This window comes from Archocentrus centrarchus, unplaced genomic scaffold (assembly GCF_007364275.1).
Source record: "Archocentrus centrarchus isolate MPI-CPG fArcCen1 unplaced genomic scaffold, fArcCen1 scaffold_66_ctg1, whole genome shotgun sequence".
Lineage (NCBI taxonomy): Eukaryota > Metazoa > Chordata > Actinopteri > Cichliformes > Cichlidae > Archocentrus > Archocentrus centrarchus.
The window spans coordinates 112,771-138,686 of record NW_022060283.1 but is presented as its reverse complement, the minus strand read 5'-3'; the positions used below and the strand labels follow the sequence as shown (position 1 = coordinate 138,686).

General features: G+C 39.7%; 1 protein-coding gene across 1 annotated transcript; it reads left to right on the top strand.

Moving 5' to 3' along the window:
* Positions 1–20,119: 20,119 nt before the first annotated feature.
* Positions 20,120–22,829, top strand: LOC115777707 (uncharacterized). The gene is made up of 2 exons (XM_030725669.1): positions 20,120–21,787; positions 22,017–22,829. Exon 1 carries the CDS (start codon positions 20,221–20,223, stop codon positions 21,286–21,288), a length of 1,068 nt encoding a protein of 355 aa, XP_030581529.1. The 5' UTR covers positions 20,120–20,220; the 3' UTR covers positions 21,289–21,787; positions 22,017–22,829.
* Positions 22,830–25,916: the final 3,087 nt, after the last annotated feature.

The window sequence follows — 25,916 nt, the reverse complement described above, 5'->3', positions numbered from 1 at the left end:
GTTCATGTTGGTAGTAAAATAGAATTTCTATCTTTTTTTACGCTGTGAGTGATGTCAGACAAAGCCATTACATTTCAGTATATTTAATAGTATTCTGAATTATAAGTTAAATTGATTGTTTCTTTGTATTTTTTTCTTCTGTGAAATATTAAAATACACACACCAACATAATTAATGTTTTAGTACAAAAATAAATAAAGCTGCTCTCACAATGAGCATAGTTTCCTTTTTTTTTAAAGTAAATTTCATGATATATCAGTCTGTAAAATAAATTAATTAAATCCAGTTTATCTTCATTGTCATTATTAAATAGCTGAGTGTAACACAAACATGTAATACTTGTTGGTACAAATTTCAAAGACTGGAAGCTGAAATATATTTTAGAATTAATCATAACTATTTTAAAAAAGCAGAGTATATGTATAAAATTTGCAAATAATGTGAATGAAAACATGAGTTTGTGGTCGGCCCATTTAATTTCTATTTCCTGCCAGAGCACCAGATACTCTGACATCTGAAGCATGCAGTGTTCAAACTACGTCTGCTCCTTGCAGTGGAGACTCGTTTCATAGAGAACAGCTCCCCTAGTGTACACATTAGGTACTCCTTTTCTCTGTTATCACAGCTCTGCCTCTCAAAGAAGTGTCAGTGCTGTTCTGAGTAATTTCCACATGTATTATTTTCACTGGGAGAGAGAGAGAGAGAGAGAGAGAGAGAGAGAGGGAGAGAGAGAGAGAGAGAGAGAGAGAGAGAGAGAGAGGGAGAGAGAGAGAGAGAGAGAGAGAGAGAGAGAGAGAAAAGAGAGAGAGAGAGAGAGAGAGAGAGAGAGAGAGAGAGAGAGAGAGAGCTGGATTAGAGCCTATAATCCAACTAAACTGTGGCATCAATCAGCAGAACCGTTAAACCAGTCAATGCAGCCGTGGCAATGATTGACAGCTGCTGGAGAGACGGAGAGGTGACAGCTGAGAGGCCAGCTGAGATGTGCTGCTACCTCGGCATTATACGGGGGTCATTCCTACTTCTGGGAAATGTTTTGATGCTGAAGTCAAATCCAGACATGTAATCATTTGAGGTGTTACAATCCCACAGTTTTATCTGCAGTCCTTCAGAGGACTGCAAATAAAACTGCAAGTTCACAATCCTCTTACTGGTCATTGGTTCCTGGTCTGCTAATACCATTAAAAATTCAACCCGTGCTGCTTTATCCACTTAGGAGGACAATGACTCCTATGAGCTGGGCACCCAGATTATACTGACTACATCCGAATGGAGAAAGAGATGAAAGTGAGCGGTGGTTGCAAACAGGGAACAATCTGATTAAATCAGATTATAGGAAACATTTGAAATGTGTAAGATGCCATGTATATTTCGTATTGTGGAGAAATTCATCTTTTGTTCTTTCTGCTAAACCTCTGTGTGTTTTTCTGTGTACTGGACCTAACTACATTTAGTAGAATCAACTTTCCACATGAGATGCAAATAAGTGGAAATAATCTATACATAATATGACAATTCCCATCTGAATATTAAACACAAAAGAGACATTTACAGATTAAAAAAAAAATAATACATATATACAAAACAACCCGCTACTGTGGTACAAAACAGACCGCAACCCTGAATAGACTTCACTAAAGAACTATTTAACCTGTATGTAGACTTGGTTATTTTTATTTTTATACCTACATGTTGTACATAATTGCTGCATCTGAGCCTTTTATCCTTGTCTGGCTTCATTATTTTCATATGCCTGCATTGCGTTCCTTCCTGTAGTTTGTTCTTTGTAGTCTCTGCGACCACATTGTGAGACACTGAGAACTGGAGTCAAATGCCTTGAGTGTGTGAAAGCACGCTTTGCTAGTAAATGTGATCCTGTTTCCAGGAGGATGACATATCTATGTCACACCCTGGCTTTGGCAACCTTTTTAATCTGTATATCTAGATCTTTAGACAGACAAAAAGTTGAATGCTTACAGTAAATAAAAAGTACATATGGGGGCAAATTTTAGCTTTATTGATGTATTTGTGAAAGAGAAAACTAAAAGTTAAAAACAGTCACACTTAAATGTCATTTCATTAAGTCCGGTAGATGATTTTAAAAGATCCTTAAATCATTTGAAAGAAATCTTTCCACTGGAAGGAAAATCATCTACAAGAGGCCCAGATTTCAAATGACTGTTAACTGGTCCAGGAGGGGCTGCCTCAGCAAATTCAGCCAAAGAACAGATGCACAAAGTTTCTGAGAACCATCAAAATGTAGCTCCATAAACAGATCAGCTCTGTTTAGAAACATTCTGTGTATCATAAATAAAAAGATAATAGAAATATTGACTATTTTGTTGAAGGTTTGAGGGGTTAAATGAAAATATAAACTAGAGGAGTTGGACAGGCTGTGTCATGATGCATTATGAGAAGTATGGGATCTATAATTTTGACAGCTTGTGCGCGTTTGAAGCTGAACAAATGTATATTATGTATATTTCTAAACAATCTTTTAGGGTCTTGGCACAAAGCAGTTAACATGGTAAAAGCATTCATCAGCCTCGCTTACAGGCAAAGTGGTTTCAGCCTGATAATCTGTAGGTTTTCAACTAACACGTAATTTCAAGGTCAAACTGAAAATGAGCAATAAAGCTTCCAATTCACTGTAGTGTGAGCACACAGATAGCACAGGTAGAGTCAGTCAGAGATGGGTCTTCTAGACAATTTGGGTAAACAAATGTTACCATTTGTCTGTGTTCTCTTCCAAATGCTCGTCTACCCTTGGGGTTTGCTTCCAACCTGTCTGATCTTCTGACTGCTGCTCCTTCTGGCCTCCTCAGATTCAGGAAGTTGTTGACAAAACTAACTAAAACTATCTTGTAAGTTAACAAAACAATCACCTAAGGTTCCCCGAAGAAGTTCCTCCATTACTTCTGATTTTAACCCGACTCCTATCCTGGAACAAGACCCTAGACTCCCTAAAAGGAGTCTTAAATTTATGAACACTACCGTCTTACTATGGTCACAACCTTCAATAAAAGCTGCCGGTTCATTCCAGAGGAAGCTGTGCCACAATCGTTTTCTTCTCTCACTGTACCTGTGCTGTCTTTGTGTTACCCTAAGGCTCTGGCTATTGACTGAGAGCATCACTGAGGATAATAAAACATACTGAGAGGGCTCTCAGAGATGGTCTGAAGAGCTTCAACAAGAGCCTACAAGGATCAGCTAATGCGCCCAGCACCCACTCACTCTTTCTTTCTCTATTAGCACTCATAACTTATAAGGGTAGTATATCACAGATGTCAAATGGAAGTCAAACATTCATATGCCATCTTCTGTGCTGAGCAAGGTCCTTCACAGGGAAGCCATACTCTCAGACATGGAGCCCTTTGCCGCCAACGGCCGCTATAGACAAAAGGGGCCTCTTTTCCTGTCAAGATAATGCCACAGTAGCTATTGTAAAGTCACAAGGCTATTGTGTAGTCAATTTCTCTTGCTGTTTTGCAGAAGCCCACATACAGAGACACACTCCAGCACAAGCACACAAAAAGACGACAGAGAATTGTGACAGAATTGGACGCTTGTACTCCTCTGAAGACGCTGCTCTGGGGGAAAAAAGATGGGCTTGGGGGGGAGTGTTTCAAAAACACTTCTGAACACCCAGATCAAAGGCAGCGAAAAGAAAAGCATGTGTGCAGAGAGGGAGAGAAAAAAACAAAATCATAAATCCAGAGTAAACAAGGTGGAATGGAGTGAGTGGCAGAGCAAAGCAAGGGAAAGAGGGGTGTCACAGTATCTTAACCACGTCCACAAGGTGTCTTTACTCACTGCACACATAAGGCCAGGTTATCACACGGCAGAATTGACTTTTCTCTTGGTGTTGCAGAAGGCCGGCAGGTGTTTGTGCGGCGCAGCAAGGCAGCTGCAGCAGAGTGAGGAGATAACAACCAGAAAAACAAGCCCAGGCCCTCCTCCTCCACCACCTCCTCATCATTTTTGCTTTTTGTTTTTTTGTTTTGTGTGTGTGTGTGTGTGTGTGTGTGTGTGTGTGTGTGTGTGTGTGTGTGTGTGTGTGTGTGTGTGTGTGTGTGTGTGTGTGTGTGTGTGTGTGAGAGTGGGGTTTTCTCAGGATGGCGATGATCACACAATGTCGTTTCTCTTTCTTTCACCAGAGTGGTAGAGGAAAGGTCACCTTAAGAAATTTGATATCCACCCCAGTTCTGCAGAAATTTCTCCCAGCTGAGGGGAAAGTGGGCTGTGGGATTCTGATGAACCAGGATGATCAGTAACGGTTTGCACTTTGCTTTGTACGGCATTGACATTTCATCACTTTTTATTATTATGACTGTGCGTGTGTGTGTGTGTGTGTGTGTGTGTGAGTTTGTACATTCTTGTTTACTTTAAAGGTTGATAAATCTATTGATAAGTCTTCATTTACTAACTATAATTTCCTTTTCGGTTTTTCTCCATTACTCACATTTCTTCTTTGTAACAATCCAAATGTTGCAACATTATTTTTTACTGTCACCTCTGATGATTATGGGCAGTGATGAAAATTCAGATTATTAGTCATGAGAGGTCAAACATGCTTTAGCAGGGACAGCCCCACTTCCACACAGACATATCTGAGACATCACTGAACATTAACTATAAAATTTGTGTGTAATATGATGTGCATGGAAATACATTCAAGCTCATATTTCACATATTGTATAGGTTCATAATAATATAATAAGTTATCATTGCTCATCAATTCTATCCAATGACAACAGACAGGACAAAAAACATAAAGTGAGTGAGCCTTCATAAAAGGTACTTGTGATTCATTGGTACAGATCACATGAAAATACCTATGAAGGTATGGTCTGTCTCAGGCCTTAATTTTGCATGTTCTCCCTGTGCCTGCACAGACAGGTAGAGCTAACAGTAGGATGTCAAATGTGTGTTGTCTTTGTAACTTTATCATTTTTTTTAAATGAGGACCTGAGCTTCATTTCCCAGCTTTTAGCTGAGTTTACAGAGAGATTCACTCCAGCTCTGCAGATCACTTCTGCTCTGTCTGTTCAAGCTTATCAAATTTCTATAACAGTAACTTTGATAAATTAATTTACAGTTAAATATGAACCAAATCCAGAAGTGGAAAGTAAGAAATTACAAATACTTTGTTTCTGTACTTATAATATCTATATAATAAGTTCATAGAATAGATATATAATATCTTTACTTTCTACAAGTTACATTTTGAAAACAGGTATTTCACTTTAGGTTTAAAACATTTCACTGTGCACTTTCAAACATTTGACTTATTTGAACCTAAATGGATGGAACACAACACTTATTTTTCAATTCGATTTTATTTATATAGCACCAAATCACAACAAATATATGATGCATATCATATCACTTATTATACTATACTCAGCTGTTAAAGTGGGCTGGAACAACCTGTCATGGCATTTTCTTTTTTTTCGTGCAGATGTCCATTGGCTGTGGTCGCAGTAGTTCAGCATCTAGCTAACACTACAGAAGAGGAGCGAGCATAAAGGAAATAGTAATTTTAAATGCAACGTTTCTAACGGTTCAACAAATACCAGCAAACACACAAATGATTTCTGAGCAGTTTTTCACACAGTGTGTCTGTGAGCTAAAAGTGCAGCTCCCAGAGAGAGAAAAGAATGAGAGATAACTTCACTCAGTGATAGTGAAAGATGTAAGAAAGAGAGGCGAGGAGGGCAAGATGAGAGATTATTTTGAAAGGTAATGACTGCTCAGTGGCATTTGATAGACTAGAAATTTAAAGCTCACATGCAGTATCCGCGTTAATTGCAGAGATTTTGGAAGAGATATTGGATCTAGACCGGATGCAGGTTTTTTATATATTATGAAACATCCTGAACTGAAGTATTCTAATTTTTGTTATTTGTTTTGAATAACAACCTTTTAGTGCAGTTTAGAGCAGGCTACACTGGTTAGTTTGCAATATTGTGGTGAAGTTTACAGAACTATGTTGTGCAGAGTGGTTGAGCTGTTCACTGTCAGGTTATGTCAAGGGTAGCAGACATTAATATAAATTTAAGCTGATGATGGTGATTACCAGGGTTATTATAGTTAACGAAAACGAACGAAATAACGAAAACTGAAATTGAAAAAACATTGTCGTTAACTGAAATAAATAAAAACTATAATTAAAAGGAAAAAACGATAACTAACTAAAACTGAATTGCGAGTTTACAAAACTAACTAAAACTAACTGAAATTATCGATAAGCTGACTTTCATTTACTTGTTTTTTTTTTTTTTAAGCCTTGTGGATTGATATGAAATCATTTTTTCCGCTCTCCGAGTTTAAGCTGGGAGCGCCACAGGACAACTGTGTGTGTGAGTGCGCATGTGCGTGCGCTCACCGCGCTGGTCCGCAAAGTAATAGCTGCGGTCTGCCGAGAAAGCGGCAGAGTCCCGTATGGAGGTTCTTTGAGTACAAACACCTGCACACGACCACAAGGTAATTAACACTCACAATCCAGCTACACAAGCATAAATGTGGACATGAGGTCGGCAATTTCTGTAGCTTGTGTACAGAGGCCGCAAAGACCCTGCAGGTTTAATTAGCAGCATCTAACCAAGCTAGCTCCAAAACAGAAGCAGCTTCAGGTGGTGAGAACATCAGGATGCAGCTGGATTTGAGCTTTGACTCCTTCAAAGAGTTTGTTTTTGTCACCACATGTAGCTGTTGTTAATCTACTGCACTGATGCTGAACTTTATTGTGGAGTTTATTGTAGAATTTATTGAGTTTGGGAGTTCATGTTTTTCTTTGTTTCTCCCTGTTGATGTTCATGTGTGTCCTTAATATTACACACATTTAGCATGTCTTGTGAACAGTTGGTTGTTGACTATATTTCTTTAAACTGTATCTTTTGTCAAGTTTTCATTACACAATAGTCACTTTTGCGCCTTGAATCTTGCACCTGATTAGGTATGAAAATACTAAAACTAATACTGAAACTAACTGAAACTAACTAAAACTAAGCATGAAACCAAAAATAAAAACTAATAAAAACGAGCAAAACCACTCTGAAAACTAATTAAAACTAACTGAATTAAAGAAAAAAAAGTAAAAACTAACTAAAACTAAACTATAATGTAAAATCCAAAACTATTATAACCCTGGTGATTACAGTCACTCACATTTACACTAGATTTATACTATCAAGTTTCAGAAATTAGCCATGACAGCTCCTGTAACATCTACGTCTATGTTGTTGAATCCACAAAAAAGCAGCAGCACAGGTCAGCTGATCACAACTTTTGCACAAAATCTTTTTGCACTCACAAAATAAATGATTTTGACTTATTTCTTGTCCCCATACTGCACCACTACAACTGATTTTAGGGTTCCCAAACCTGCCAAATCCTGCTCTAACCCAACTACACTCACTTTTCTATTTAGGTGTGGAGGCAAGGTCATCCATCTACAATGTAAGCAACAGCAAACAGTTATTTTTTTATTCTATTTGCTTTTCTTTGATTGTGTTCTAACATAATAGATGTTCAAGCCAAGTATATTGATTAGAATTTGAATTTAAGTTGAAATAAGGTTTGTATTCTGTAATATTAATATTATTTTTGATTTATTTATTTTATTATTACTAAAATTAACTGGTAGAATGTCCTCCAAAGACCTTTTATACTTTAAATTTAAGATTATGTTTACTTGAGTAAGAAGCTGAATCAGTACTTTTACCAGAGTATTTTTACTCAACCTGCCTCTTGTCTTAACATTTTATATACCCCCCTTGTCCTCAGGGTCAAAAATGATCCACCCTCACTAAAGATCAAAATAAAGGCATTTCATTTCATTTTTAAATGCCAAAACTATTTTGCATGAACAAACAACCTCTCATTAATCAGAAACTATGTGAATATCAAAGTTTTCCATTTTTATATCTACACAGCTTTGATATACTGCATGTTTTCTTAAGTAAAGTATATTTTTTATTATCATTATTATTACTTCTTCAGGTACTGCAAGGGTGGCAAACAATATTTTTAATCTAAAGATAGAACTTGTATAACTCAAGAAAGAATTCCAAATGCACAGAGTAATTTTGAATGCAATTTACTGAAGGCACTTCCAGTAATAGTCAAATATGAATAAGTTAAACTAACAAGGCAATCTGAGAGAGCAACCACAACCACTACAGAACAAGCTAACAACACAGGTCACTCCCTAAACATATCCCCCATCAAACACACACACACACACACACACACACACTCAATACCATGTGGGGACAAGGTAATCAATGAGCACATGAGAGCAAAGAGGTTTATTGGGGTGATAGTACTATGAGGTCTTTAAGATGAGATGGAACCTGATTATTCAAGAACTTGTATGTGAGAAGAAGAATTTTAAATTAAATTCAGGATTTAACAGGGAGGCAATGGAGAGAAGCCAGTATGGGCAAAATATGCTCTCTCTTTCTAGTCCCTGTCAGTACTCAAGCTGCAGCATTTTGGATCAGCTGAAGGCTTTTCAGAGAGCTTTTAGGACAGCCTGATAGTAATGAATTACAATAGTCCAGCCTAGAAGTAATAAATGCATTATGTTTTTTTAGATGTTGCACAAATGCAAAAAAGTGGTCCTACATATTTGTTTAATATGTGCATTGAAGGACATATCCTGGTCAAAAATGACTCCAAGATTTCTCACAGTGTTACTGGAGGCCAAAGTAACGCCATCCAGCGTAAGTATCTGGTTTGACACCATGTTTCTAAGATTTGTGGGGCTGAGCACAAGAACTTCAGGTTTATCTGAATTTAGAAGCAGGAAATTAGAGGTCATGCAGGCATTAATGTCTTTAAGACATTCCTGCAGTTTAACTAATTGATGTGCATCATCTGGCTTCATGGATAGATAAAGGGGAGTATCATCTGCATAACAATGAAAATGTGTGCAATGCTTTCTAATAATACTGCTTAAGGAAAGCATGCATAATATAAATAAAATTGGTCCTAGCACAGAACCCTGTGGAATTCCATAATTAATCTTAGTGTGTGAAGAAGACTCCGCATTTACATTAACAAATTGGAGTCTATTAGATAAATATGATTCAGACCACTGCAGTGCAGTACCTTTAATACCTATGGAATACTCTAATCTCTGTAATAAAATATTATAGTCAACAGTACTGAACACTGAACTGAGGTCTAGCAGGACAAGCACAGAGATGAGTCCACTGTCAGAGGCCATAAAAGGATAATTTGTAACCTTCACTAATGCTGTTTCTGTACTGTGATGAATTCTGAATCCTGACTGAAACTCTTCAAATAAACTGTTCCTCTGCAGATGATCAGTTAGCTGTTTTACAACTACTCTTTCAAGAATTTTTTAGAAAAAAGAAAAGTTGGAGATTGGCCTATAATTAGCTAAGACAGCTGGGTCAAGTGATGGTTAAAATTTTATTTGTGAAGAAATTCATAGAATCATTACTAGTTAAGGTCAAAGGAAAACTCAGCTCAACAGAGTTCTGACTCTTTGTCAGCCTGGCTACATTGCTTTTTTATATATATAGAGCAACAAATTATTTTTCTAGGCTAAATAAGGATCTTCTAAATTAGAGAGATGTCATTCCCTCTCCAGCTTATGAGTTACGAGTCAGATACTTGGATTTGAGGCTTTCTTTTTCAAAGGAGCCACAATATCCACAGTTGTACACGGTGAGAATGTAAAACAACTGATCAGATTATTGACCTCTGTGGGAGTGGAGTTTAGGTAGATGTTCTGCACTGTGTTGATACATAGCATTGAAGAGGATAATAACTCTGTCTGGGTCTTTGGTTAACTAATAAGCTGGAGTGGAAGATTGCTGCTACTCCTCCTCCTCGACCTGTACTTCAAGGATTCTCACAGTTAGTATGACTATGTTTCATTTAAACTAACATATTAATCCTGCTGTAACTAGGTTTCTGTGAGGCAGAATAAATCAATATGCTGATCATTTATTAAATCTTTTACCCACGGGGACATAAAAGAAATACACCCAAGTTTTATTAGCAGATATTTAACTATTTTACTCTTTGGTGCAGTTGAGCATGCTATATTGTTCTTTGTGAATTTTTATGATTAATTTGTTTTTTGCTGGTTTTTGATTTTTTGATTAGTTTTGTTTTTTGTGGGCTTTGAGCTGGGAGCAAAAACAGTCTCTATGGAGATGGGGTTTTGAGGTGATGGCAGGAGCTTTCACAACTGCTGCAGAGACTGCTGCGCAGGGGAGATGTTCCCATCTCTGAATCTATGGAGTTGCAAGCAGCTTTTTCCAACAGCCCCAGGAACACCCTCCTCTGAGTTGATTTCATTCCATACCACAAAGGCAGTGTATGAGGATGAGCAGGGGCCAGTCATCCTCCTCTAGCTAGATATTCCAGTCACCTTGTCCAGATTATCCACACCTCCTTTGTTGCAGTTGTAATCCAGGATGTGCATCACAGGCCATCCATATCTTGATGCCATGTTTTGCTGGCTTGCCTGGTATATATTGTGGAAAAGGACAATGAGCATTTGACAAAAGAGGTGAGTGGCTGGCCTCTCCCTTAGAAATAGGGTGAGGAGTGCTCAGAGGCTCAGAGTAGAACCGCTGCTCCTCCACATCGAAAGGAACCAGTTGAGGTGGTTCGGGCATCTGACTAGGATGCCTCCTGGGCGTTGCTTGGGTGAGGTGGTCTGGGCATGTCCTACTGGGAGGAGGCCCTGGGGTAGACCCAGGACATTATATCTCTCGGCTGGCCTGAGAATGCCTCTGTGTCCCCCCTCAGATGAGCTAGAGGAGGTGGCTGGGGAGAGGTAGGTCTGGGCTGTTTAGGCTGCTGCCTCCGTGACCTGGCCTCAGACAAGCGGAAGAAAATGGATGGATGGATGGATGGATGGATGGACTGTTGTTGGTTTTAAAGAACCCCTTTTAGCTGGAGTTACTGAACAAATTAGTTTTAAGTTTATTTGCTTAATGTGTTTTATTTCAAGACATGACTCAAGTAAACTTAAAAAATGCTCATTTGTTCAGTAACTCCAACTACAAGCAAGAAGGTTTTTCAAAACCAAGAACAGAGAGATTCATTTATATTTTATTGTTTTTCTGCAAATCACACTCATGAGAATTCCAATGGAGTCAGCTCAGTTGTGTGACAAGCTCAATAAGAATATGTCACCATATTCCATTTACCTTTCAGTCCAGATAACAAGAAAAAACTGTCAATTAGTCATTAAAAGGCTAGTGGCTGTTTCACCTTGCAGTTCTTTCTACTCTATGAACTTATTCTGTTTTTTTTTTTTTTTTTATACCATTTTGGGGTCAATTTCACAAAGAGAGCAGACCCTCTCTTTGTGAAATTGACCCCAAAATGTTATGGATTAGATAAAATAAATATTCAGAGGTGTCTAAATTCTCCATTGTACAAAGAACTTTAGACAACAACTTTGGTATAGTGAATTAAGGGTAAATTAAGACTTAATCATGTGGGGTCTAAAGCTGTGTATACACTAAAAGCAATTTGCTCGTAGCATATTGTTTTGTAGGTGACAGCTGATCACTTGTGTGTGTTTTATGCTCTATATTGTACAGTAAAGACGCAACAATATTAGAAACAAACCCCTTTGTGACACTGGGAAGTAAAAACTCCCTTTTAACAGGAAGAAACCTCTTGAAAAATCAGGCTCAGGAAAGGGCAGCCATCTGCTATGACTGGTTGGGGGTGAGGGAAATAGAAGAGAGCAGAGAGAGACAGGACAAAAGGCAAACTATAGGCAAGCGAGCCAAAGTTTAATAATTGCTAATGAAATGAAATACAGTAGTGGTGTATACAAACACAGAGAGTGGAGATGAGTAAAGATAAAATGCTCAGTGTGTCATTGGAGGCCCCCCAGCGGCCTAGGTCTGTTGCAGCATAACTAAGGGATGGCTCAGGGTAGTCTAATCAGCCCTAAATATGAGCTTTATTAAAAAGGAAGGTTTTAAGCTTAATCTCAAAAGTAGAGAGTGTTTGTTTCCCAAATCAAACCTGGGAGCTATTTCTGCAGAAGACGGGCCTGAAAGCTGAAGGCTCTGTCTTCCATTCTACTTTTGAAAACTCTAGGAACCACAAGTAAACCTGCAGTCCAAAGTGCTCTCCTAGAATATTAAAGTACTATGAGGTCTTTAAGATATGACACAGCTTGATTATTTAAGATTTTGTATGCAAGGAGAAGGATTTCAAATTCAATTTTAGTGGGGACTAATAAAGAGAAGCTAATATGGGAGAAATATGGTCTCTCCTTCTATATTTTTACTTGTCCCATTTAGTTTACCAACTGTAGCATTCTGGATCAACTGAAGACTTTTCAGAGAACTTTTAGAGTGACCTGAGTCCAGCCTAGAAGTAATAAATGCATGAACTAGCTTTTCAACATCATTCTGAGACAGGATGTTTCTAATTTTAGCAATATTGCACAAAAGAATGAAGGTATGTGCACACACAAGTGTTATGAACATTGAAACACATATCCTGATCAAATACTGTATGACACCAAGATTCCTCGGATTGTTACTGGATATCGTGGTAATGCCATCTAAAATAAGTATCTGGTTAGACACCATGATTTTTAGGACTGAGTACAATAACCTAAGTTTTGTCTGAATTTCTAAGTACAAAATTAGAGGTTATCCAGGTCTTGTCATTCTTTGACATGACTGTAGTTTAGTTGATTTGTATCATCTGGGTTCAGGGATAAAGAAAGCTGAGTATAATTTACAAAGCAATGAAAATGTATGCAGTGTTTTCTAACAATACTCCCTAATCATGTATAATATCAATAAGTATTGGTGCCAGTACAGAAACCTGTGGAACTTGTGAATAACTTTTTTATCTGAAGAAAGAAGATAAATAAGGAAACGGATAGAGAAGAGGGGGAAAAAAAAGCAAACAAAAAAACCCAAAACAAACAAACAAACAAACAAAAAAAAAACGGGGGGCGGACAAAGGAAAGAAAAATACTCAAAGATATACATACATACATACATACACAGATTCACATGTCTATACAAATGCATATACATATACACACATACACACAATCTTGCTGTTTGGATCGAAGAGCAACTTGGGGTTCAGTATCTTGCCCAAGAATAGTTTTGCAGACTGGAGCAGCCAGGGATCAAACCAACAACTTTTCGATTAGTAGTCCTAACAAGACCGGGTTTTCCCCAGCAAATTTCAGAATTATCTATTAGGCCCACATCATTTCCTGGACACCACTCAGAGAAACAGTGGTTTAAGGAAAGCATGCACCTAAACATGTCACTACTGGTCCAACTGGGGAGGGGACAAGAGAAAACTACACCTTCTAATATAGTTACTACCAGGTCATATGTCAATCAGTGATATTCTTCCCTATCATCGATAGTCGCTTCAGTCACTTACCTGAAAGTAGAGAAAGGTTTATCTCAAGTTCCACCCACTTCCTGTCACCAATGCTTATTTCGCTCATAATTGCTGGAATGCCATTCTGTTTCCATGGTCTCTGGTCACCACATTGCTGTGAATTGCTTACAGTGTGGACACAGCTTAAGCCATCATCAGTGACGACCCTAACCCTGGTGTAGCCCAGTCCATAATGATTATGGGCATGAGTAAATAGTTTTAAAATGTTCAAATAACTAATAGTTCATGTACAGTTTTTATAAAGTTCACAAGTGAGTTGTGTTAAAACAATAGTGGACCAAATCATTTTGTTTGTTAATAAAGTAGTATGTCACTTTAATTAGTTTCACTGCACTTTCACGCATTTTGTGTTGTGTACAACCTATCCTCACTGAGCATCAGAATGTCAGTCTTGACTTGTGTTTATTTGTATTGGTTGTTTGTGACCTATGTAACCAATCAAGGGATTGTGGGGGCGGGATGTGAGGTTGACCTAGTAGAGGGCAGGTGCGCGAGAGGTACAGAGATGCCACAGACGTACATCAAACGTGTGTGTTGACCGCTGATCGTATCGGAGTATAAGTGCCTTTCATCGTGGTGAATGCAGAGTTTGCCATTCTGTGTTAAGGACTTTGAAACATCCGAAGGTAAATATTCCTTTGAAAGTTGTATTGAACTGTTTCTGTCAGATGCAGTATGTTAAAATGGAGATGCTAATCGCGGATAGCATATTAGCTTGCTAGCCGTGTCGCACATGTATAATATAGTAGCTGTCTAAGTTGCTAAGTTGTTAATGTGTGCCGATGCTGTTAGTAGTTTAAATGAGAGCGATTATAAAGCAAGACTAAGATATTTTATATGCTCGCTAACGTATAGGACCAGGAGACTATCCTTGGACTTTTTTTTCCCCCTTGCTACGTGACGGAGCATAGAAGTATCCAGGAGTCGCCATCTTGCTTGGATTTTGTGTCGGAGACCGAAGCCGTTGCCGGATGCCCTCGTTGCCCTCACGAATGATTCCCTAAAGGTTACCAGCGACTAATATTAACCAGGTTGCTGACTGACTGACTGCTCGAGGTTGTGAGTACTCAAATTGCACGTGCTTATTATTTTATTGTTTTGTTCTGCTTGCTTTGCAAGCGAAAGGGTCATAAAGTTTCTGACCACACCGCACCCCAGCGTCGACACAGGCCTGCACCGTTTGTTTTATTTTATTTTAAAGGACTGATATTGAGTTGCAGCTTGAGTGTGTGAGTGTGTGTGTGAGCTGCAGGACTATTGTTTTCACAAGTAATTTGATTTATTTACAGGTGTTTTGAAGAGACCCTAATTGAAGTAATTATTTTGTACTCTTATTGTGTTTAGTTGAAGTTGCAAATATTAATTTTGATTACTAAATTCTATATTTTTGAGGTTAAGAATCCTGTGTGTGTTATTTCTTTCGTGTAAGGATTTTCCCCTGTTTATTAAATTTGAACCAGAGAAACGTGTTTCAACACTGGATGATAACAATTCTTAGTAGGATTAAAGGCCAAAGGGTTGTATTCTGCTAAGTGGAGGCACCAATCACCAAATTTCTTATCAATACAGGTTAGTACGGAAGCCAATAAATTAAAGAACCCAGGGCCCCGCCCATAGTACTACAATACCCCTGTCTTTAAATGATGTTTACCTATTAGCTACATGGGTCGGGTGCTACACAAATTGGAGGCACCGCTGGGATATTTTCCCTAATAAGGTATAAATTTTAATGTCAAGTAGTTGAGACTCTTTCTCATGGTCAAGCCTGCAAGCACATAAGACAAAATAATGGCAAGTTTGAGTAATTCCTCGCAGTTGGAGTTAAGTAACTGGTGTAGAGGGGAGGGTATAGAGCTAACACATGCCCTTATGGTACTTGGAGTCCCCGAAGATGACGATATCTCTTGCATTGAGGAAGCACTGGAAACCATAAAAGCACTGGGAAAAGTAAGGGTAAGAGGAAAAATGTTTGACGCCAAACACCAGGCATTAAGCGTGCTTTGCGAATGTCGTGAGCCAATCGATCCCTCTAGAGTCCCATGTGAAGTCTTCTTGCCTGCCAGGGGGCATGGCTGGAAGATAGTGGTAGCTCAGCGCAAAGAGAGCAGTGCAGATGATTTCTCAGAGAAACTAGCACAGTTCCTCCAAGAACAAGGAAAAACAATGGAAGACATTTATCCAATGTGTGGTTCCGCCACAGAAGTGAATAGCACTCCAGAGTCTATTATTCGCGCTGTAGGGGAAGTGTTGCATAAAACCACAAAACCCACTGAAAGCAACAACTATAGACGTTTAAGGACTTTTTCTGGAATCAGCCCTGTTCCACTAGGTGAGGAGTGTTTGGATAACTGGCTTGAACAGGCCAAGCTTATGGTAGAAGAGTATGAGTGTTCAGAAAAAGAGAAAAGACGCAGGATAGTTGAGAGTCTCAAAGGTCCGGCTTTGGAGATCCTTCAGGCTGTACGCTTGTCGAATCCTGATGCTAGTCATTTGGAGTACATAGAAGCAATAGAAAGTACTTTTGGAACCTCAGAGTCAGGAGAAGACCTTTATTTGTCTTTCAGGTCTCTTCGCCAGGAGTCTGGTGAGCCCTTGTCAGAGTTTTTGCGCAGACTTGAAAGATTCCTCTGTAAAGTAATTAAGAGAGGTGGTCTCCCAGTTAGCGCAGCCAACAAAGCTAGGCTTGAGCAGCTTATAAAAGGAGCAACTGAGTCTGATCTCATGTTGCTTAAGTTGAACTTGCGAGAGAGGAGGCATGATCCTCCTGCTTTCCTAACCTTGCTCAAAGAAATTCGTGCGGAGGAAGAACGTGAAGCCGCCAGGCACAGTCTCAGCAAACCTGTGCACCGCCAGCGTGTGCATGCAGTGCAGGTGGAAAAGGAAAACGAGTTGGCAAATAGTCAGCAACTTGAACTTCGAGCTGAGATTGAAGAATTAAAATCCGCCCTGAGTGAGCAAGTGAACAAATTGTCTAAATCAGAAAATGATAAAACTACAAAAAAGTCCAAGGATAAGAAGAAAGTAAGAGCTGAGTCAAACCCCGAAATACAGTCTTTAAAGAAAGAACTGAAAGCTCTAAAGGAACAGATAAGTGTGATGACTGTGAAAACCAAATCAGGCTCAACCGCAACAGCGAACTATTCTAGCCACAAAACAGCTGCAAATCCACAGTGTGCTACTTCTAGAAGCCAGTTTGTAGCAGAGTCTTCTGAATATTTCTGCTATAGATGTGGTGAAAATGGGCACATTGCATCAAAATGCACAGCTCCAGCAAATACACAGAAGGTCATAAAAAAGCTCATTCGCCAAGTGCGCGGAGCAACTTGTGGACCAAAAGAATCCAGCAAAGGTTCCGATGAATCTATTGCTAGAGTCAATAAAGTCCATATTCCAGAGACAGACACTAACTTACCTGAAGGTCTGGTAGGTCCATCATCTGTGGTAAAAATAAAAGTTAATGAACTTCCTTGTGATGCCCTCATGGATTCTGGTTCCACTGTAACCATTATCTTTGAAGAGTGGTACAAGAAACATCTGTCACATGTCCCTATTCGTCCTATTTCTCATCTAGCTATATGGGGTCTCGCTGATTCAGAGTACCCTTACAGAGGTTATGTGGTAGTGGACATGGAGTTCCCAGAGGACTTGGCAGGAGTAAAAGGGCCAATCACTGTTCTTGCTCTTGTGTGTCCCGAGCCACAACATTGCAGCCAAGTGCCTGTCATTGTAGGCACTAATGCCTTTCTCTTCCGCAGACTGTGGGAGCTTTCAAAAGAAAGTGGCAGTCAGAACAAAGTACACTCTTTGAGAATACAAGCAGTCTATGAAAAGCTACAGACACAAACCCTGAACCCCCAGTCAAAAGCTATTGATGAGGCAGTTGGGCAAGTGAAATGGCAAGGCCCAGGCCTACTGTCTATAGCTCCTGGTGAGAAGTGTTATGCCACCTGTAAAGTGGAGAAACCGACTTTCTCTTCTCAAGACATTATTCTTGTTGAAGCTCCTGTGACGCAGCATCTTCCGGCTGGTGTATTTGTACAGCCCGGAGTGCTCCCTAACAGAGACATTGACTCCAATAGTTTCACTGTCCTTTTGCACAATGAATCACAAAAACCCACGTCTATTCAGGTTGGCACTGTCATTGCAGAAATGTATGCAGTAGATACTGTAGCCTTACCTCAGCCTTCCAACTCAACCACTGACCTCCTTGACCCCGAGCTCTTTGATTTTGGAGACTCACCAGTTCCTGAGGAGTGGAAGAAACGGCTTAGCCGAAAACTTGCTGAGAGACGAAATGCTTTCTCTCTCAATGAATGGGATGTTGGTTTGGCACGAGGAGTTGAGCACCAAATACGTGTCAGTGATCCCACTCCTTTTAGAGAACGATCACGTCGCTTAGCCCCAGCTGATATTGACGATGTAAGGCGACACATACAGCAGCTACTGGCTGCTGGCATTCTGAAAGAGTCCCGAAGTCCTTATGCCTCACCCATTGTGGTAGTGCGCAAAAAGAATGGAACCATCAGGATCTGCATCGATTATCGGACCCTGAACAGTCGCACTATACCGGATCAGTACACAATGCCGCGCATTGATGATGCCTTGGATTGCCTCACAGGCAGCCGATGGTTCTCAGTACTGGATCTTCGGAGTGGATATTATCAGATAGCCATGGCTGAAGAGGATAAGGAGAAGACCGCATTCATCTGTCCCCTCGGATTTTATCAATTTGAGAGGATGCCCCAGGGCATCACTGGAGCCCCAGCCACTTTTCAGCGGCTTATGGAGAAAGCCGTGGGTGATATGCACCTTCTCCAAGTCATTGTCTATCTTGATGACATTATTGTCTTTGGAAAGACTCTTGAGGAGCATGAACAACGATTGCTGAAAGTTTTGGATCGCTTGCAAGAGGTTGGCCTAAAAGTGTCAATTGACAAATGCCAGTTTTGTCAACCAAGTGTTAAATATGTGGGCCACATTGTCTCAGAATCTGGTATTGCCACTGATCCCGAGAAAGTGAACGTGGTAAAAGACTGGAAGGAACCCGCTGATCTCAAGTCTTTGAAGTCCTTCCTTGGTTTCTGTGGCTACTATCGGAGATTCATTGCGAACTACTCCAGCATTGTTCGCCCACTGACTGAACTTACAAAGGGCTACCCCCCAGCTCAGAAAGGGAGACAAGCACAAGCCCCAGGCACCTCTAAGGTGTATTTCAAAGCATCTGAACCTTTTGGCGAACGGTGGGACCAGTCCTGTCGAGATGCATTCAGAAAAATCATTGACTGTCTCATAAATGCTCCAGTGTTAGCATTTGCAGACCCAAGTAAACCATACATACTGCATGTTGACGCCAGTATGAGTGGTTTAGGTGCAGTGCTATATCAGGAACACCCAGAAGGTCTACGGCCTGTAGCATTTGCGAGCCGAAAACTTAGCCATTCTGAACTGCGATACCCTGTCCATCAGCTAGAGTTTTTAGCGCTGAAGTGGGCAGTGGTAGATAAATTTCATGACTATTTGTATGGAGCTAAGTTTACTGTAAGAACTGATAATAACCCCTTAACCTATGTGCTGTCCTCCGCCCGGCTAAATGCCACAGGACATCGCTGGTTAGCTGCCCTTGCTACCTATGACTTCAGCATCCAGTACCGTCCTGGCCGTCAGAACACTGACGCTGACTTGCTCTCCCGACAGTACGCAACTGAAGATGTCAGAAACTGGACAGACATCCCACCATCAGGCATTAAAGCAATCTGTAGGCGAGCTTGTGTTGTTGAAACACCCAGTGTCCCTACTAGATTGGCTGACCAACTTGGTGTCCCACCGACGGTCATCCCTGATGTGTATGCTTATCCAACGCACTTGAGCTCAGATGCCATTGATCAGCTAAGCCCAAGAGAGCTTAAGTCTGCACAAGATTTGGATCCTGTCATCGGTCCAGTGAAAACAGCTCTTGAAGCTGGCAAGATGCATGTTCAATCTCAGAATGATCCCCCCGATGTTGCTTTGCTTAGCAGAGAAATCTCTAAGTTGGAGCTAAAAGATGGAGTTCTATATAGAACCAGACAAACACCATCAGATAGAGAGATAAATCAACTTGTTTTGCCACAGCGATACCGAAGTGTAGTACTCAGGTCACTACATGATGATTGTGGACATTTGGGAATAGACAAAACCTCTGAGCTGCTCAGAGACAGATTCTATTGGCCCCGCATGATCGCTGAAGTTGAACAATATATAAAAACATGTGGAAGATGTGTCTCCAGGAAGACTCTTCCCCAGCATTCAACTCCATTGAATCAGATCACTAGCAATGGTCCCTTAGATTTAGTGTGCATTGACTTTTTGCAAATAGAACCCGACAGTAGAGGGGTTGCAAATGTGTTAGTAGTGACAGACCATTTCACGAGATATGCACAGGCGTTCCCTACAAAAAATCAAAAAGCTACTACTGTTGCAAGAGTATTGTGGGAAAAATACTTTGTGCATTATGGTCTTCCCGCAAGAATCCATTCGGATCAAGGCAGAGACTTTGAGAGTCGCTTGATAAAGGAGCTTCTCTCTATGCTTGGCATACGAAAGTCTCGCACATCCCCATATCACCCACAAGGTGATGCTCAACCTGAACGATTCAACAGAACACTCTTGTCTATGCTTGGTACGCTGGACACAGCAAACAAAAGGAACTGGAGTCAATACATCAGTCATCTAGTGCATGCATATAATTGCACAAAAAATGATGCCACAGGACATTCTCCCTACTTTTTAATGTTTGGACGTGAAGCAAGACTTCCAGTTGACATTTGTTTTGGCACAGTTGTGGATGGGACAAGTGAAGTGTCACATCTTAAGTATGTCAAACAGATGAGACAAGATCTGCAACAGGCTTACAAACTAGCAATGGAAGCCGCAACCAAAAATCACATGAGAAACAAGTCTCGTTATGATCAACATGTCCGAGATCAACCATTGGCAGAGGGTGACAGAGTGTTGTTAAGAAACCTTGGCCTGAAGGGGAAACACAAACTTCAAGATCGTTGGAGATCTACTCCCTATGTGGTAGTGAAGAAGTTGCCCAATCTACCTGTTTATCAAGTGAAGCCAGAACAAGGCTCTGGAGTCATTAAAACCCTCCATAGAGATCATCTCTTGCCAATTGGTTACCTGGTCAGAATGCCACATTCAGTGGAAAACGAGAAAAAAGTCACAAAACCAGCAGTCACAAGGCTGCAGAGTGTAAGGAAAACCCCCAAACAGTCTTCGTTGTCTGAGCAAGTAACCAGCGACTCTGCTTCATCAGACTTGGAATTTGAAGGTGTGCGTGAGTACTCATCCTTGGATATGGATGAGGTGAAACAACAGCTTTTGCACACCCACCATCTGGAGAAACCATACCCAAGTTCTGTTGATGAGAGTTCACAGGTGTCAGACAGTGAGCAAAGTGAAACTGACCCAGTTAGACAAAGAGAGGAGTTGTCGGATGACACTAGCTCTCAAGAATCGGAAGATGAAGAGTTGCAGTCCCAGCCTACAGAAACTGAGATGACGCAGGAATCTCCTTCTGTTTCGAAAAGAGCTGTGAAATGCAAAGAGACACCAGTAGTTAGGAAATCTCAGCGCGAAGTTAAGCCAGTCATACGCTTGACTTATGATGAACCTGGACATCCTACTGAGGAACCTGTAACCATTGTGCATCATGGGATGGTTATTCAGTTGAACCTTGGTTCACAGGGCGAAGGTATTAATCCATTCAGAGAGTCTACACCTTTCAAGAGATCATCAAAACAAGAAAGGAAACCCTTAACTACCTCAGGCAGAAGAGCCAGGGTTAGATGAGGACATCTACCTTTTTAGAAGAGGGAGGGTGTAGCCCAGTCCATAATGATTATGGGCATGAGTAAATAGTTTTAAAATGTTCAAATAACTAATAGTTCATGTACAGTTTTTATAAAGTTCACAAGTGAGTTGTGTTAAAACAATAGTGGACCAAATCATTTTGTTTGTTAATAAAGTAGTATGTCACTTTAATTAGTTTCACTGCACTTTCACGCATTTTGTGTTGTGTACAACCTATCCTCACTGAGCATCAGAATGTCAGTCTTGACTTGTGTTTATTTGTATTGGTTGTTTGTGACCTATGTAACCAATCAAGGGATTGTGGGGGCGGGATGTGAGGTTGACCTAGTAGAGGGCAGGTGCGCGAGAGGTACAGAGATGCCACAGACGTACATCAAACGTGTGTGTTGACCGCTGATCGTATCGGAGTATAAGTGCCTTTCATCGTGGTGAATGCAGAGTTTGCCATTCTGTGTTAAGGACTTTGAAACATCCGAAGGTAAATATTCCTTTGAAAGTTGTATTGAACTGTTTCTGTCAGATGCAGTATGTTAAAATGGAGATGCTAATCGCGGATAGCATATTAGCTTGCTAGCCGTGTCGCACATGTATAATATAGTAGCTGTCTAAGTTGCTAAGTTGTTAATGTGTGCCGATGCTGTTAGTAGTTTAAATGAGAGCGATTATAAAGCAAGACTAAGATATTTTATATGCTCGCTAACGTATAGGACCAGGAGACTATCCTTGGACTTTTTTTTCCCCCTTGCTACGTGACGGAGCATAGAAGTATCCAGGAGTCGCCATCTTGCTTGGATTTTGTGTCGGAGACCGAAGCCGTTGCCGGATGCCCTCGTTGCCCTCACGAATGATTCCCTAAAGGTTACCAGCGACTAATATTAACCAGGTTGCTGACTGACTGACTGCTCGAGGTTGTGAGTACTCAAATTGCACGTGCTTATTATTTTATTGTTTTGTTCTGCTTGCTTTGCAAGCGAAAGGGTCATAAAGTTTCTGACCACACCGCACCCCAGCGTCGACACAGGCCTGCACCGTTTGTTTTATTTTATTTTAAAGGACTGATATTGAGTTGCAGCTTGAGTGTGTGAGTGTGTGTGTGAGCTGCAGGACTATTGTTTTCACAAGTAATTTGATTTATTTACAGGTGTTTTGAAGAGACCCTAATTGAAGTAATTATTTTGTACTCTTATTGTGTTTAGTTGAAGTTGCAAATATTAATTTTGATTACTAAATTCTATATTTTTGAGGTTAAGAATCCTGTGTGTGTTATTTCTTTCGTGTAAGGATTTTCCCCTGTTTATTAAATTTGAACCAGAGAAACGTGTTTCAACACTGGATGATAACAATTCTTAGTAGGATTAAAGGCCAAAGGGTTGTATTCTGCTAAGTGGAGGCACCAATCACCAAATTTCTTATCAATACAGGTTAGTACGGAAGCCAATAAATTAAAGAACCCAGGGCCCCGCCCATAGTACTACAATACCCCTGTCTTTAAATGATGTTTACCTATTAGCTACATGGGTCGGGTGCTACACTATGCTATCAGAAACTGTGTTTTTTTTATTGTTTTGTTTTGTAAAAATTTTCTCCCTTATCTTGAAAATCAGGGGGCAAACATAATAATCATTCTAGCATACACACACATTGAATTGTTTTTCAAAACATAGGATTAGGTCTATGGTTGGTGCTAAGGTTGGGGTTATTACTAACGATCGCTTACCTGACTTAGAGTTATGAAAAAAAAAGTTATGTTTGCCTTAAACACCACCAGTTAGCTGACTAATGATTTAAGGATACAGCTTACTGGAGAACTCTTGGCAGCTTATGTTTAAAACCAGCTTTATGATAAAGTTTCTATATTTATTTTCTTAGCAAATTATCGGCCATATTCTTCTCTTCTGTGTTATTGGATGCTTCTGGTCATTTGAAGGGTCGCTCATCACTGAAAAGATAACCAAGAGTCTTGGAGTTAGTTAGACAATTATTAAGGTGTGTATTATAAACTTACCACAAAAGGTAAGGAAATCTGTGTTTGGTCAATTATTTCTTTGTTATAACAGAGCTTCATGGCAATAAATGTCATGTGCTGCTGTCACAGGCAAGGCAGAGGACCCAAATTGAATTTATACTTTAGCTTTTATTGCTGAAACAAAGGAAAGCCAACAACAACGACAGCAATGACGAGGATGCAACAAGGGAAAATGCAGACAATATATACATAGAGGGATAATGAGGGAAGTGGAAACATCTGTGGAGAACAGGTGAACAGAAAACACTAATGAGACCAAGGAAGCAAAACTGAGCACAAAGCATACGGGACAAGGGACTGTCAAACTGAAACAGGAAGTGACTAATGGTAACCTAAACACAGATATGACATAACAAGGGGAAGCAGGTCCACAAAGGAAATACCAAAACACAAAGATCAATACTATGACACATGAACTGGACATGAAAGCAGCTAAATGGGGAATAAACAGGTGCCTGAAACACAACACAGAAGACTTGGCACAGGAGGGATAACACAGACACTGTACTTGACATATAGGGAGGCTGGCACACAGAGGGAATCTAAAACACGGGGAAGTGAAGCCAAACACAATGCATGAGACAAGGGACTAAGACACCGGGAACAAAGCAGACACAGGAACACAGAACAAGAGGACATGGCAAACACAGCAGAATTGGGAATCTAAATATAACTACACCTTGCCTTACCTAAACCTAAACTTACCCTGATTGTAAAGTTGGGGTAACTCAAGGGTCCATACTTGGACCACTTTTATTTTTTTTATATATTAATGACTTACCAAATATTTTTTCAGATGTCAATACTCAATTGTATGCAGATGATGCTGTTATTTTACACAAGCAAGGAGTGATATGGAATTTTCAAAAAAACTGACAAAAACTATGAATTGTATTCAAGCGTGGCTTACCAGGTCATGTCTACTGCTTAATTTAAAGAAAGCTGTTTGCATTAAAAATGACCACAATCAAGAATATCTTCAAATGTTTTCTTGGAAGAAGAAGAGCTTCAGATTGTAAATGAAGTTAAATATCTTGGTATTATGATAGATTCAACTTTATCATTTAAGAATCGTGTTAAAAATATATCTGAGATCATTAAATTGAACTTACACAATTTTAAAGAAATCAGATCATCACTGCTGGAAAATGCAGCCAGAATGTTTCTCTATTCTATGATTTTTTTCTCATATAGGATACTGTTTTACTAACTGGTCATTGACAAGCTTTACTATTTTAAAATCAATAGAATCTTTATTTAAGAAGTCTTTAAAAGTATTAGTCATGAAGCCCTTTTCTTTTCATCATTGTCCTATACTTCAGAAATATAACATTTTAAATTTTGAAAATTTAAAAAAATTCAAGTTTGCTTGTTCTATTTATAAAAATTTACATGGGCTTGCTCCACCTTCATTGGGTGAGTTCATCATGGTAAAATCAAATATTAGTGGGAGATTAACTAGAGCCTCTATTAGAGGTGAATGTGCGATAACCTTTAGGCATACAACATTTAGCAAACAGGTGTTATCAGTTGGGTGGGGGGGATTTGGAATGATATTCCAACTGTAATAAGAGAATGCACCACCTTTGACAGATTTCAAACTCACCTTAAACAATGGCTAAAGAGGAATCAGATCTGTGATCATTAATTTGATTTTAATGTGCTGTAATTAATGGTGTATGTTTTATATCTGTTTTTGTGTTTTTGTATTGTGGGTCTTTATGTGTAATTTTTTTTTTCATGTGTAACTTACTGCTTCTGTTAATGCTTCTGTTGTTTAGATTTAGATTTGTTGTTTATTGTTTAATTGTTTTTTTTGTTTGTTTGTTTTGTTTTGTCTTGTTATGTTGTTGTCTGACCTGCCAGGGACTACAGATGAAAAGTAGCCTTTTTGGCTAATTCTGGCATATTTACACTGTGATGTTCGTTGATGTGCATTGTCCCTTTTAAATAAATAAAACAAACTCAAAACAAACTCAAACAATAGCCAAGAGCATAACTCTAATAACTAAAGTAAGGTGTAAAAATCCAAACTGCAAACCGATAATAAAACTAAAGCAAAAGCAAACTAAGAAATGCAACAAGAGAAATTAAACAGAGCTTCAATTACAAAAACAAAACACTGGGCAAAAAGGCCCAGCACCATGACAATTAATCTTGTACTGTTGGAAAGCCTTTTTATTTCCCCTTAAATGGTGCCACATTTGTAAGGAAAATGCATTTGTGGGTTGAGCAGCAGAGTTGAGTAGGTGGGATGCACTTTTGAAAAACTTGCCAAATCTTCTCTGCGAATGTCAAACTGCTTACTCTGCTATTGACTCTTGTTTTGAGCTGCTGGTACCCCAGGTGCTGACAGTCAGGCTTGTCATCACTGGATATACATGGAGATGATATTCTATAACCACTGGCAATCCCATATCGCCACAGTCTGTGATCAAACTCTTTCTTCCAAGGTGGCAACGCTCACCCCCATAGAGCGGGGGTTTATTAGAGACTACCTCAACAATTTGGGAATGGAGAGGATGGAATGGTCTTTCTGCAGTCCTGACGTCGACCCCATTGAAGACTTGTGGCATCTGCT